This window comes from Aphidius gifuensis, linkage group LG4 (genome assembly GCF_014905175.1).
Source record: "Aphidius gifuensis isolate YNYX2018 linkage group LG4, ASM1490517v1, whole genome shotgun sequence".
Taxonomy (NCBI): domain Eukaryota; kingdom Metazoa; phylum Arthropoda; class Insecta; order Hymenoptera; family Braconidae; genus Aphidius; species Aphidius gifuensis.
Window position 1 is genome coordinate 21,563,685 of NC_057791.1, and position 16,350 is coordinate 21,580,034.

Here is a 16,350-nt window from a genome sequence, read left to right on the forward strand (position 1 = left end):
TTTATTAAAATCTTTGTTAAATCAAACCCTAATCATATTAAAAATTAGTCCTTTAAATTAATTAATTTATAAGTAAATTTATTTTTTGAAACTAATCATTTTTATATAACAATTTTCCATTTGATTTTTATATAAAAAAAATTCTAAAACATTTAAAAATATAAAACTTAAATAAAAGAAAAAATCAAATAAATTATTTCTTTCGAAAACAAACCACAAATAATTGACTTTCTAAAATGTCATTAACGATAAAAGTATAAAACACTTAAAAGTATCTAAAAAAAATTTAAGGGTATAACCCTTGACAATTGGTTTTGTGATTTTTTTATTCAAGGGATGTTAAAAATAAAATAAAAAGTCGTTTAACACGACTTAATTATCGAGGAATTGATCTTATCTGAGTATTGCCTGGGAATTTAGCCAATTGGTCATAGAAACCCCATGATGTTTTTTAATTTCGATATCAGTATTGTATCACTATAATGGATAATGTAATTGTATAGTGATAATAATTTATCCCTGTTATTTTAAGGGCTGTATTTATATATAGAGAATAATTCATGATGACATTTTGATATGTAAAAAAAAATGTTGTAATAATAATGATAGAGAAAAGGTATTTGTAAAATTGACGAGAGAATAAAGTCAAAGGTGTGTAAGCTTTGTCATATATACGTAAATTCATTGGTTCAATGTAAAGATTGGAACAGAAAGTGCAGCTGATAGCAAAAGAGAAGCAAGTTTAAATTCAAGGTACATGAAAATACACACCCCTTTTCTATTTCAAACAAGTAATGACTGAATACTTAACTGCTACTCTGCTATGGCATCAAAGACCTCAAAGTAACGGACCCATTAACAACATTAGTCTAAAAAGTTAATTAGTTTTATGTCTAGCGTATCTGTCGAATTGCCTTTATTATATTTTTTTTATTTTTATTTTTTTCATCTCCACTAATTGCACAACTATACAGAAAATTTATTTACTAAAAAATGTTTTCATCTTGTCACCTTTTCTATTTGCGTAAGGAATTTTTTTAATAATATAAAATTACCTTAATAATATTCATGTATTGTGTTGTTTTAATTTTTGAAAAATAATTTTAAAATTTTGTTCAAGTAATTTGATGAATTTGTTAGTTATTTTAAATCTTTTAAGCTGATTTTCGGATAATTTGTTTAATAAGTATTTTTAGAGATTTATTTAAACCATCTGTTAATTATCATAACAATTTTTTTTTTAATTAAATATTAATTATAAATAAAAGTAATTTTCAAAAATTAAAAAATTAAATTTTCATAGATTATTAAAATTATTTTATATTTCCCACAATAATTATCAAGTAAAAATATAAATAAATAATTTTTCAAACACGTAAATATATTTTTTTTAATTCCCATAAAATTAATAATCAATATAAATTATTTTACTTTTATTTAAAATAATATTTTTACTTAATATATATTTTACGAAATATAAAAGTTGGATATGTCGACCCTTGAAAATCATACTTAAAATATATATATAGTGAGAAGTCCAATACACGAATGAGCACGCTTCGAAGTTTAATTAGGTGCGCTTTGGTCGAATGGTATCCTCATCTTGCCAATTTTCTATCTCTATTTATTTTTTCTTTCTCTATTTTCTGTACTATGTTGCATACAAACCAACGTATATATATATGAATCTATTGGCAAAGCATCGATGAACAAAATGAGAGAGAGAGCCAGATGTAAAAAGTAAAAGAGGCAAATATATAGATTGTGAGGCAATGAGGGAAATGAGAAAGAAGAGGGTCATGGCTTGCGAAAGCGAGAAGTGAAAAGGACCAGGGTGGTCTCTTCGGCTGGTTAAATGAGGGGGATGAAAAATACAAGGACAAAATATCTAGCTATCTTTTGCAAAGAGACCAGTCTAACTCATCCTCTTCTTCCCTTTTTTTTTTTTTTTTCTCTCACCCTCTTTTCCCTCTTCCTCAATGATCCTTATCCTGTATGTCTACCTCTACTACCATTCAATATATATATATTTGTATCGAGGACATCAGTGCACTCAGTGGGTAAGGTATTCCAAGATTATTCTATTTTTTGTTTGTGATACTATATCTATGAATTGAAATTGAGCATGAGATTCAGAAATAGCGAGATTACCTTCTACTTTTCAACCAAGATTTACTCCTTCTCTTTCTTTCTCTTTCTCTACTTTGATAATATATATAATACACACAATATATATGGAAAATATTTACTCATAGGGATAAAGTTTGACTAACTTTTATATAATTTTTTTTCCCTTTTTTTTACTATTCATTTTGATTAGGACTTTTGAATTCTTTTTTACTTTTTTTTTTACTTCGTAACCTTGTATCTTGTCCTTTAATTTTAAATTTTTTTTTTTTTCTTTTCCTTTTTTTTTCTTTTCTCTTAATCAATTCTTGTCAAGTTTAATTTTAAAAGGATTAAAAATAAAATTAACAAGATTAATTAAAATGAAATTTATGAAAAAAAAAAAAATCTTTAAAAAATATTTTAATGGTATATTTCTTTTTTAAACAATGCTAAGCAATTGTTATTTATTTCCGGTATTTTTTTTTTTTTTTTCAATGTACATGGGGTGTATTATGAAATAAAAATAATAGGTGGTTTTTTTTTTTTTATTATTGAGGGTTGGAAATATCAGGGGAAAACATGACTGTATTATCTGTAAATTAAAATGAAAATAATAATAATACTTGGAGAAAAAAAAAAAACAAAATAATGCTCAGTAATAAAATTAATGTTAGTATATTAATTATAGTTAAAATATTATTAATCTTGATAAACAATATAGTATATTAGTGTTAATGATGGAATTGTTGATATTACCATATGAGTTGTGAAACGGTTGATGATGAGTGTCAATTGGTGCTCCTTGATGATGAATATCCAGCATTGCATCCGGGTCGCCACCACTTTCAGAGCAGTTACTCAGGGCTAAAACCAAACCGATAGACAAACACTTTGCGTTTTTACTAATATTCATTCATGATTTTTATAAAATTTTTTTAATTTAATTTAATTTTAATAATTACGGGCAGTATATTTAAAAAGAAAAAACAGAAATTATATATTTGTAAAAATTATTTAATAAATTAATTATAAAAATTCATTGAAGAGATTAATATTTATATTTTTAATTGAAATATAAATAAAATCAATAGAATTAATGAATATTTTAATTACAATATTATTTTAAATAATAAATTGATAATTAAAAATCAACAATTTATATGTATAATATACACCTTGATTTTTTTTTTTTTTTTTTTAAATTAAAATAATTAAATTGCAAATTGATATAGAAAAAAAATACATGTATAGATATTTTTTCATGAGTTGTATTGTAATAATAAACAATGAAAATTAGTCATTGAGTCATACAAAATTTCAATGAAGTGAATTGAATAATAAATTTAAATTCATAAAAAAAGTTGAGAAAAAATTAAAATTACATTTTTCTGAATTAAAAGGTGATTCTTTTAACCAAAAATAAATAAAATTTTCACGAAAGAAAATCAATTTGATTTTTCTATTAGCTAGTAGTATTTTTTAAATCATGTAAGAAAATTTTTAAGGACATCAAACTATACAAACAAACAAATCAACAACAAAATACAAGAAAAATAATTTTGAAAATAAAACAGAAACCAACAAAATCCATTGTTTAATTACAAAAAAAAAAAATAACCAAAATAATATGCACCTGGTAAATTGTACATACATCGAACAATTAAATCAAAAAAATATGAAAAATTTTAAATAAAAATTCATTCCTGATAAGACAACAATTTTTGATATGAAAAAAATATTTTCATATCTAAATTTCAGTGCATTGTCTATCCGTTTGGTTTGAACAAATATTTATATATATATATTTTTTTTATCAGCCCACATATATTTCTAAAATCATCCCAAATTTCATAAAAAAAAAAAAAAAAATTACAAAACGAAAAATAAACGAGTTTATAATAAACAAAGTTTAAAAAGAAAAATTGTGCATTATAGTAAATTTTTTTTTTTGATTTTCATATTTTCAGTTGATGTCCATATTGCAATCTTCCAATAGATGTTGTTGGTTTTAATTGATCTTCATTGCTGAATATGTATTCAATTTAATGATGATTTATGAAAGTATATTTGTGTGTATTGTATATATAAAATGCGCCATTCAATTGCAAAAAATAAATACAATAAAAATTTAAATTTAATATTTTTCCGAATTTTTTCCAACGCGAAAACTCAGTTAATGGGTTTGACGATGCATTCCAAAATTACGTGTCAATCTAAAATCTATATTTATGTATAGTTGTTGTTATGTCGGGTTAATAAACGACCTTGTAAATTGAATTTTTATTAACTTGGTTTACGAGATATAGGCGGATACACGACTGGTTAAATGTTCTCCTATCAAATGAATTTTAAAAAATTAATTATTATATTTATAATAATAATTTAATATAAAGATATTTAAAATATTTTACAGGAACAAATAATGCACAACAAAATGTAAAGTTTGTTGATGGAAAATAACATACCGCGGGTATCATCTTGCGGCTTATCAATTTTCCGTCAACGATGAATTTGAGACGACTCGATAGTAACAAAACGAGCGCACCAGTGTTGGATAAAAAAAATTTTAAAAAATAAATTATTGAAGGCTACAGAAGATAGCAGCTTGAATTTCAAATTAAAAATAATAAAAATAAAATATTAATATTAAATATTAAAACAATGTGAGTTGAAAAATAAAAAAAACCAGCCAAATAAAACGTGAAAGTAATGCTTCAATAATTTAGTTATGCAACATGATTGAGGTCTGATGGACTCATCGTTTCGGAAGACTTCATTTGGCTTTATAGGACAAGAAAAAATATGAAACTTTTTTTATGTATTGTCATAGATAAACAAAAATAATAATAACAAAAAACAAAACTGATAAACTTTAATGCAAAAATAGTTTGAAAGCTTTTCATATCCAACAAGCAATTTGACCTTTTTTTTTTTTTTATTTTCCCACACGAAGATGTAAAAAATAAAATAAAAAATATATAAACAAGGTGAGTATATTCACCTGAAAGGTGTGAATACTTTCAAGTGTATTCAGACTGATATATATCTTTTTGAATTTATACTACAAAAATAAAACGACATTAACCTTAAAAATTTGTTAAATTAAAAAAATCAACTTTTATAATGTTTAAAAATTATTTTGAATCCCAAAAAAATAACAAGTTATTCAATTTCAAAATTAAAAAGGAAATTAAATACTATTCAACCCTTATGAAAGCTCAAAAAATTAAAAAAAAAATTTATAAATTTTAATTAAATCAGTTGTTTAATTTGATAAAACATAAAAATCATTTTTTTTCGAAATTCTCTAATTATTTTTCTAAAATAATAGATAAATATACATTTTTAATTTTGTTAAATAAATAATAATTATAAACTCTATTCAAAAAAATTAAAAAATAAAAAAATAAAATGATGACATTCACGTGTTTTTAATTTTCCACAATTTTAATAAAAAAAAAAATATAAAATACAAATGTAAATTCACAAATGAATAATTTAAAATGCATATATACATCTATACATGAGATATACAATTTAACATCGAAGTCATACTTAGACGTCAGTTATTATAGTATACAAGCAATACATGTATATATATATTTTAGTTTCCTTTCTACCTCAAGAGTTTTGTATGTGCGACTGGCTGACAGGGTAGTGTAGAGGGTGGTTATAAAACGGGAGAGAAAATAAAGGGTGGTAAAAGCACAAGCAAGCAACCAACGAAGAAGAAGAAGAAAGAAGAAAAATAAAAAAAAAAAAAATGAACAAGAGAAAGAAGAGGTAGAAGGTGGAAGAGGGAGGAATAACGGGGCCGAAGCACAAGTTCGCTACAAACTCTTAACCGAGACAAAACAGGGTTCGTATTGATTTTTACGCCAGTCCTGTGCACGTAATGTAACGTCCATCGCTGACACAGGCTAGCACCGCGGGACTACGACTCATATAATTTTTTTCATATACATATGTTTATGATGATAATTCAAAATATTAAAATTTGATGGTAGCTACTTGTTATTATCATACAGCATGTCACCCTTATGTACACTAACAAAATTAAATATTATTTCTTCAACACTAGACAAAAAAAAATATTCCATCGAAATTCGAAATCAATCGAAATATTGAACAACTCGAATTTCGATCGATAGATTATTTACCTGTTATTTTTATTTTTTTTATTTTTTTTTTTTTCATACATCAAAGATCCCCAATGTGATAATAAATAATACATATTAATTTACTTTCGTTTTTTTATTTATTTTTTTTTTTCTATTTACTACGACAATTGGTTGACTTGATTTTTATTGTTTTTTGAAAAAGTAAGAGTTGTTGTCTAGTTCATGAATTGCTAACTGGTGCATTCTACAATATACTCTTTCTCCTTTTATTTAAACCACCCTCTTTACTAACCCCCTCATATATACGATCAATACTTATGGTTAAATGCATACACGCGACACAGACTGGACATGTTTTACATGGTATATATATGCATGCATGTATGTACAAAGAGTACATGAGACACCTGATTATTTTTTTATTTTTTTTTTTTGTAATATAAAGTTAAACTGATATATATATCTATACAAGACAATGGTAAAATCATTTGTAATATGATACAAATATTATTATTGTTTTGATTTCTTGGAATATTATTTTTAATTATTTTTTTATAATTTTTTAAATTTGTTATTATTTTTAAATTAATCAAGAGAATATTATTGTCTTAAAAAAAAAAAAAAAAAAATAAAGAAATAATTATGGGGTTTTAAATGTCCATAATTGTGTTTTAATTTAAAATAATCTAATTTTTATTTTGAAATAATTAGATAAGAAATCCAACAGGCTCGAAAAATGTCCCCAAGAGAGACAAAATAAATAAAATAATAGAAAGTTTGATAAAAAAAAAAAAAATATAAAGGTTGTAAAAAGTTGATAGAAGAAGGTAGGGGGAGGATTGACAGGCGGCAAAGCAAGCGGCAAAGGCAGCGTGGTGACGGCATGGCAATGGCGTCGTTGACGTCGAGGTCGCGCTTGCGTTCTTATCAAAATACCGCGTGACCACGATCAATACTGCGTGGTGGCTGTTGTGCTCACAAAAATATATATGTTTTTATTATTATTATTATGACGATGAGGGAGGTTGGAGGTTGAAGGAGGAGGTGATGGTGGTGGGTGTTAACCAACCCCACAACAGCCTTACAGAGTCAGCAGAGTAAAGAGGATGAATTTGTGTGCTAAAACCCCTCTCTATTTCCTCTCTCTTTCTCTCGCTCTCGCCATCAAAGGATGTTGAATTCGAAAAGTGTTATTCCGCGCGTCTATCTCTGAATGATATGGTACGCCTCACCACGTGGACACCACGTGTATATCAAGCATCATCATCTCAATATTTTTTTATTTTTTTTGAGTATTTTGTTTGTTTGTTTGTTTATTTTTTTTTTTAAAGATATTAACTTGTGATAATAAATATATACAATAGTCAAAGACTCATTGTCTTTGACGATTTTAATTATTAATATATATGATGAAAAATATATGATATGACAATTGAATTTATTCTTCTTTTATGGAAATTAATATTTCAGTATGAAGAGCGTGAAAAGACACATGTCGTTGTTATTTATTTATGTATTTTTTTTGTTTGTTTTGTGTGTAACAAAATAAACAGGGAATAATAAATTAATATTGTGGTGTAAAAAACGAAAAAAAAAATTGAAATAAATAAAAAAACTAAGTGTGTCTTATGATGAGTAAATATAAATTAAAATAAAAAATGAAAATAATAATTTTTTTTTAAAAAACTGACCTGCAATTCTAAGTGCTGACATTCTTTGAAATTCCGGTTCTTGTAACCACTTCCACATACGTCTAAATGTTTCACGTCCACTTTTGAGTTTAGACCATGGTTTTGGATTTCTCAAAAGATCGCTCAATGTACCTTGACTTCTACACAATACTCGTTGTGCAAAAATAGCTTGTGGTATACTGTAACGTTTAAGTTCAGCACTAATCCTTTGTGCAAGTTCTTTTGTATTAATTTCTTCAACTTCACCAGCACCACCACCACCACCACTACCAACACCAACACCACCATTACCATTACCAGACGATGATACTGTTTTCATGACAACAGATGTATGTTGAACATGTTGTGTATGTGATATTGTTTGTTGTTGTTGTTGCTGTTGTAATGTTTGTTGTTGATTTTGTTGTTGTTGCTGTTGCTGTTGTTGTTGTTGTTGTTGTAATTGTGTTTGCATTGGAGGTGGTGATGTTGCTGGTACATTTAAATTAGTTGGTGAACGATGAGAAGGCGCGAAACTCGTCGCCGCGGATACAGGTGGTGATGGTGGACTAAGTGCTGGAGGACTTTGTTGTAATCTTGGTAAATATGATGATGATTCATAATGTGGACTTGCTGATTTATGAGGTGAATTTAATCCACTTTGACTGTATGCACTTTGTGGTGATAATGGTGATTGTTGTAATCCAGCATTTGGTGATTGATAATTATGTGGTGGTGACATTCCCATTGTTGGTAGTTTATCATATGTATATGGTGAACCACCAATACCAAGACCAATATTACCAAGACCATTATTTTGCATAACTGAAAAATTACCACTAACACCACCACCTGTATGACCACCATATACAAATTTATCACTCATTGTTGATATTGGTGGTAATGGTTGTAATGGTGTTAATGTTGCGTATGATGAACCAGGTGAAAAACCTGGTGGTGACATCCTTTCAGCAACTGATGTTAATGTTTGATAAGTTGGTTCTGGTTGCATTGACCTGAAGTCTGTTGCGTCTATCATACTAGCAACTGAAACACTTATACCAGATGTTGGTGATAATTTACCAGGACTTAATAATTCAGAATCAGCGTCTCTTGAATCAACGTCAACGTCCTGAGGTGGTACAATCACCGACAGTGATTCTCTTGCACTCGACCTATCTGGGTGTTCTTGTGACGATGACAGATCCTCCGCGGCGGCGAGGTCTCGCTCCTCCTTGACGCCGAGCGCGCCAGCAGCGAGTAGTTCCAACGGTATGTTTGCGCACGCGATATCGGGACTTTGTGAGGCAGAGGATGACATACCCTCACCGCATGAATTTCCCCCACTTTCACTACTTGCTCCGTCGCCACTGCCACTACCACTACCACCACCCTGATGATTTTCCTGATGGTGGTGATGATGATTGTGATGATGGTTGTGGTGATGATTGTTATGATGATGGTGATTGTTGTTGTTGTTATTGTTATTGTTATGATGTAGGTGAAGGTGAGATTGTTGTTGTTGTTGTTGTTGATGCTGTTGTTGTTGTTGATGATGATGATGAAGTTGTTGTTGTTGTTGTTGACGATGTTGGTGGTGTTCAAGGTGTACTTCTTCTCTTCCACCACCTCCTCCACCTCCTTCACCACGATTTCCCTCGTGTTGATTTTGTCGACTACCACGTACAGCATCGTTGTTACCCCTACTACACTTTCCAACCCCACCAGCTGCATTACCACTGACAGTACCATGTACATGCGTAGACACTGATGATGGCGAATCGACCGACTCTAACAAATGCTCGCTATGCGACCGATGATGATCGGTTATGTCTCCTATACCTTCCATTTACGCACATTTAGGTTCATTTGTCTTTCGTTGCTCTATTTTTTTTTTTCACCTCATTTATTATTACAATTACACTATCACTCGTGTGCTATTTTACTTTTTTTTTTTTCTTTAATAAATAATTGAAAACAATTTAACTCTGTTGTTGTTTTTTTTTTTTTTATAAAACTTGAACTATATATGCATATCACTGTTGTATTATTCACACAAACACACAATTTATATATATGTAAAGAAAAAAAAAAAAACAACGAAAATAAAAACAAATGAAATCACAACGACAACACCAGTAAATTGTGTGTTCTAACCTCCGCGATTCTGCGCGCCGAATTTTTAATGACCGGCTTATTTATTTTATTTTTTTAATTCTCTATAACACTCAAGTATCATTAAATATAAATTTTATTTTTCACTTTTTTTAATTGAAAACAAAATGATGACACAACAAATTTATACTTTGGTGTATAACAAGGAAATAAACACACAATAAATATGTAAACAATTCACTACTAAATAAATTAATACACTTAAAAATAAAAAATAATAATTTTTAAATAATAATACTTTAAATAAAAAATATATATTTATTATAAATAATATATTGAAAATAGCTGAAGCAGTTACAACACCCAACAGCGTCAAGAAACCAAGTCCCGTTGGGCTTCCCCTGTGTTTTCTCGTTTTTTACCCCTCTTTCCTTGTTTTTCCCCCCCACTGTCCTTGAGCGTCAACGAGAGAGACACCTCCTCTTCGAGTCTTCGTCCTCTTGCACCCCTACAAATGACGCGTGCGGCTGGTCCAGGTGTTTCAATTTAACTGTTATCGTACCTTGTCGTTTTACATATTTCTCACTTTTTTTTAAATATTATTTTTCACCTTTATTTTTTATTTTTATTGTTTCTCTATCTTTTCAGTTGGTTTTTATATATCCTCTTATGCTGATGAGTGCTTGTTGATGGTGACATATTATACCCCTTTTTACACAACGATATATTGTTCCTCTTTTCCGCCTCTTTATCCCAACTTCCGAATGCTGTTGCTATGAGAAATAATTTTCAAAGAAAAATTACTTTTTTTTCCAAAAAAAAATAATATCCACTTTTATTTATTTAAACAAGTTAATTTTTTTGAATGATAAAAACAATTTTATCATATTTGAACGTTCCGCATTTTAAATAAAACGTCAATAAAAAAATCAATTATTTGACATTTTGTTAAACTTGCTATCCACCATTGTACTAAATATCAAAAAAAAAAATTCTTCAAAATGTTGTATCGCGACGACGCATTATCAACCATCATGGCGGCTTTGTCCTCTCAATTTAACTCCGAAATAATTTTACTTTTATCATATTCCAAATATTCTAAACACCAAGTATATATTTTTATAAATTAATATATTCAATAATTAAAATTATATTGCATTAACAATTCAACAGCACTAAATTATAACATCACTATTCAGCTCTTTTTTTTCAGGTCGATTATATTCAATAGTGCAGTGATGTATAGATAACAAAAGTCAATTTAATCGAAATGTTCATTTGTGACCGCGCGAAATATAAAAAAGTCAAGTGCATCAATAAAGAAATCAATGGCTGTTCTCAGTTAACCACCCCCCGCATATTATCAACCAAGGTTGCTTCAGGTGGCTGCCGTGTGTTATCAAATATCTCCCACCCTTAAATTCACCCCTACACTATTTCATATACATACACACACCAACACAAACAGTATTTATATTATCAACACATTTGATTTATCATTGATTATTTTATCACACAAATAACAAGACAACCCGGATGATACTTTGTATTATCAATATTTTTCATTTGATAATCAATTTATATTGTTATTTTGATTATTCCAATGAAGGACACGAAATAAACGCAGTCGGTCCGTAGGTCAAAGGAGTTTTGTCTGCGCCGGTTCTTATGTTACTCATGTATCTGCACGCGCGGCTCTCCGATCCCCTTAAACCCTCCCTTTTACCTCCTCTAATATTTTATTTTTTTTTATTTTTTAAAAGTCTCTTCTTCTCGCACTCTTATATATTTATTAAACTTTTCATCTACTTTCTCACTTTGACACACATGAAATCTTTATCCAGTAGTTTATTTCATTTTTTTTTTTTCACAATATGTGCGTTTATTTATCAAGCGCACGCGCGTCGATTCAAACTTGTTAAAATTGGATGAAATATGTTTTTTTTTTTTCAATAACTATACTATTGATTAATTATATATAATATCAAAATGAAAGAAAATACAAGCATACATATTAGAGAAATGAAAATAAACGATTTTTTAAACGAAAAAATTGCACAAAAAATATTAAATCATAGACGAAGGGATGAAAAGTATACGAGAGGAGTGGTTGAAGCGGGGAGTTAGGGGTTGTGATCTTTCCTAGCAGGAATCTGTAACGAACTCAATATACGCAGGGGTTGTTTGGGGGGTGAAAGAGGGAGAAATAAAAATGGCTGAAAACACCCAATGAAGGGGTGAATTTCAGGATCGAAATACAATATTTAAAAACCCAGTGTTAAATAACAATCTACAATTTTTTTTTCCTCAAAATTAAATTTCATTATAATATTAATTTCAATTTAAAAAAAAAAGGAAACATATAATAATATCAATTTTTTTAAATATATTTTTAAAAATTCATATATAAAATTTATAAAAAATATTTTATTTTATTTTATTTTGATAATAAAAATTTTGAAAATTTTATTTTTTTTATTTTTTCTCTACACAGGGTATTTTATATAGGAGGGTTACCATTGGGGTCTTTGGCCGAGAATGAGAGTCACAACAGGGTGGGGTTATATTGCAAAGAGGGTGACTCGTGCGATGTAACGTCGATATACTCGTTCTATACGATAACTATGAGATGTCATAGTGGGGGTAAATGTTCATGGTTGAAGCAAGAGGGTAAGGGGAGTTTTAACATTTTAACAAAAATAATCGATAAGCCGACCGATATATAATACTAGTGGTGTGTTTCTAAACTTGCAATACAACCAACACACACCAAAGTGGTTGCTTGTATATATACATAGAGCTGGGGAAAAGACGCAACGTTGCTGAAGAAGGGGTGGAATGAGGGGTGGAATTGTCTTGTTTTATATTGTTATATATATTTATTTTGATGACTGTATGCGCATGACGAATGACGATTAACAAGTACATGTATACAGCCCAACGAATGTTGTGTTGTGATCTATATGAATAAGAATCGAGGGTGAAAAATATAGTACATATATGCGTATGTATTTTTAAGATACTGACCGTTGGCTATGAATATTATTCCATGAATATTATTATATAAAAACTTTTATGTTTTAGAAAAAAAAAACTTGTAAAAATGCATTTAATTAAATTTTTAATTTTTTTAATATGATAAAATTAGCCTTGTATTTAATTTTTTATTATTTAATATTATTTATTTTTAAAAACACATTGTAAAAGATAAATAAATAATTATTAAATATCCAGGGAAAATATTTAATTTTATTGAAATTTTTATGTCGATAGAATCGATAGAAAATTGATAAATAAATTTTTAAGATTGTCAATAAATAAATTATCGATTGATCGATTTGCTAATTGTGGTGATTACAGTGACAACCAACATACAAATAATTTTCTGTCTATAAATTCATGTAGGTCATTTTTTCAATAGATCGATAAAATTTCAAAAATGCATAGTAAAAAAACAGTTTACCCTTTAAATATTTTTTAAAAAGAAATACATTATATGATCAATAAATAAATTCAATAATTTAAAAATTAAAATACAAGTTACAACGGCTAGATATATATGTATATATTGGGATCTTTAATAAATATCAAAGGAGGGCATATAAAAACCAGCCATATGATCAAGCACATGGTGAGTGTGTATCGAAAAGGGAGGGTGAACACAATATTTTATATCCCCATATATATGTTCATATAAAACTATGTGTTTTTGTATTATTCAGAGGGGGTCAAAGAGGCCTGTGAATATGAACGGTACATGTATTGGGAGGCCTAGATGTAGCTCACCTGCCGCCAGGTGGTAGTAACTATACCATCTGCAGTGTGAGGGACCCGTGCCACCAAACCGTTTCCTCTTTTTTTTTTTTTTATTTCACCTATCCAAATCAGCCCGTATTCGTGTGTGATATTCGTATATATATATTTTTGTTTTTTTATATTCATATATTATTTAAATGTAAAAAAAAGTATACATGGTTTTTTTTTTTTTACTTTTCCTGTGTTGTCATCGGTGGGGCTTCGATATAGAAGCCGGGTAAAACCACATCAAGCTTTTTTTTTTTTTATTTTTTTTTTTTTTACTACCAGCTACTGTTAGCATTCCCCCTAGCGGTACTCCTGCTACCGGTACCTCTTGTTTGGCACGTGACATTATTATAAACATGGTATTAAAAATGATCCTGATTGGGAATTTTTTTTTTATGAAAATTATTTGATATATATTTTATCATATTGGTAATTTAAATAATGCTAGATTCATTTATATATTTATATTGTTAAAAATTTAAATGTATTGAATTTTTTTTTAAAATTTTTTTGTCAATAAAATAATCAGCTTTTACTACAATTATTTTGAGTAGTAAACACATAGTACTCCAAAATATGCGGGTCGTTTAAATGAAAAAAAAATCAACTTGAAATGAGTCTCTGTTTTTTTTTTTTTTTTGAATGTAAATATCAGGTTGTTGTTGTTTATTTATTTACCTGTTATTTGATTTGGTGTTATGCATCTTGATTACCTGATTATTTTTGTTATTTTTTTTTATTTTTTAGCATGATAAATCGATATGCACACCTGCGGATATCCTGCCACGAGTTTCCTTAATATCTATTTCTGAATTACAAAAAAAAACAAAACAAAAAAAATAAATAAAAATTTATTATGATAAAATTGATAATTAAATAATATTTTTTATATGAATTTTAATATAAAAAATAGTTTATTTTGTAGCATTTTTTATTTTTTTTGTTTTGGACACTTAATGATAGTTTGGTAAACCTGTTTATTGAAAAAATAAATTCTTTGGTTTATCAGGCTTGGATAAGCATGCGGGGTTTAATTTGGCAAGCCAAGTTTGAATAGAGACAAAAAAGATAAGAGGTCTTATCTTGAAGAGCAGCTGTCTCTGCTCAGTGAACTGATTCATTTCACAAAGGACAATGATCGCTTGGCTTCTCAACACCTCGGACACGTATAGTTAACATCTCGAGTTAAAGGAAATTTTTTTTATTGTTATACATTTAAATAGATTTCATTGCTCCATAATTTAAAAAACAATTTTTAATTTTCAAATTAGCAAGACTTGTCTACAAAATTCATTTGAATATAAATTTCTATAATTTTTAAATTATTATCATGTATTTTTATTTTACAAACAATAGGCAATATTTATTTATCATTTTTACAATAAATTTCGGAGCAGAATTATATTTAAATATATTTTCCTGAATGATGTTTTACCATGTGTTCAACAAACATTGACCAAGTTAGTTTGAAAAAAAGGCGCTAGTTGTGTTGGTATCAGCTGGTGTGTCTGATTCCATTCTACTTGCTTGCCTCATGGAGTTTTATAAGGAGGGTAATCTGTGACGTCACACTGTGTATAAGCATAGGGAGCTGTTGAAGCTCACGGAATTAAGTCAGTACATTCCATGATGACTAGTAAAATCCAAAGTCACATGATGTTTTTGTTTACATTTTTTTTGTCAAGATCATGGAGTGATCACTCCATATGATAGGCAAAATAAATGAACTATTATACTGACAAAATTTAATTTTCAATAATAAATAGAAAAATAAATTACGACTAGAGTAACTAATAAATAAATTGTAATTTTTATCTTTGAATAATTTTTTATATTTAATATTATTTTATATATAATCAATACTCATAATATCATGATAGACCTGTACCTATAGTAAATGCTGACGGTTTGTTCATGTAACATTCGGAAAAATATATATTGTGATTACCTTTATTTTTTATTATTTTTTTTAACATAAAAGACATGAATATAATACATATTGCATACTATAATTTTGCTATTTTTGTATACATTTGCATTTTTTCTCTTTTTGATGATAAATAAATGCTGTTATAACGATGGCAAAGTGTATTCATACGAAATATTATATAATAACTCAAAATTTGTGATCTCATATCATGATTATCACAACCAATATGAGGGAATTTAGTATCTTCCATGAAGCTTAGAATTTGTGACAACAAGTTAAAAGATAAATCCTCTTCATATACAATATGAAGAATCACGTTTTCAGCTATTGCTATTGTTTGATATAAATTATCACTTGGTATTGGTAAAGAGTTGTCGAATGAAGTGATATATTTATGCAATGTTTGCCTTGAAGGTAATGGCAGTGTTTCATTGTTTCTTAAGCTGTCGTACAAACCAGGTCCTTTTATTCTTAACAGCAAACATTGATAAATCCATTTTATATCGTACCTGATTCCTTTTTTACCTTCACCAACTTTTTTTGCTGCCTGAAAACATGCCTTGACCAGCGTTTTTTGGGAATCTTTCAAATTATGGATAGC

General features: G+C 28.1%; 1 protein-coding gene across 3 annotated transcripts in view; it reads right to left on the reverse strand.

Moving 5' to 3' along the window:
* Positions 1–11,831, reverse strand: part of LOC122855665 (one cut domain family member 2-like) — a 30,681-nt gene extending 18,850 nt beyond the window's left edge. Inside the window, exons 1-2 of one of the 3 annotated variants that reach the window (XM_044157204.1) lie at positions 7,922–11,828; positions 2,866–2,973 (exon numbers count right to left, since the gene is read on the reverse strand). In XM_044157204.1, coding sequence (XP_044013139.1) covers positions 2,866–2,973; positions 7,922–9,749 — 1,936 coding nt within the window. In that variant the 5' untranslated portion in view covers positions 9,750–11,828. Of the gene's footprint in view, positions 1–2,865; positions 2,974–7,921 lie in introns of all 3 variants that reach the window. The other 2 variants (XM_044157206.1, XM_044157205.1) reach the window with 2 other exon arrangements.
* Between the last annotated feature and the right edge of the window lie 4,519 nt (positions 11,832–16,350).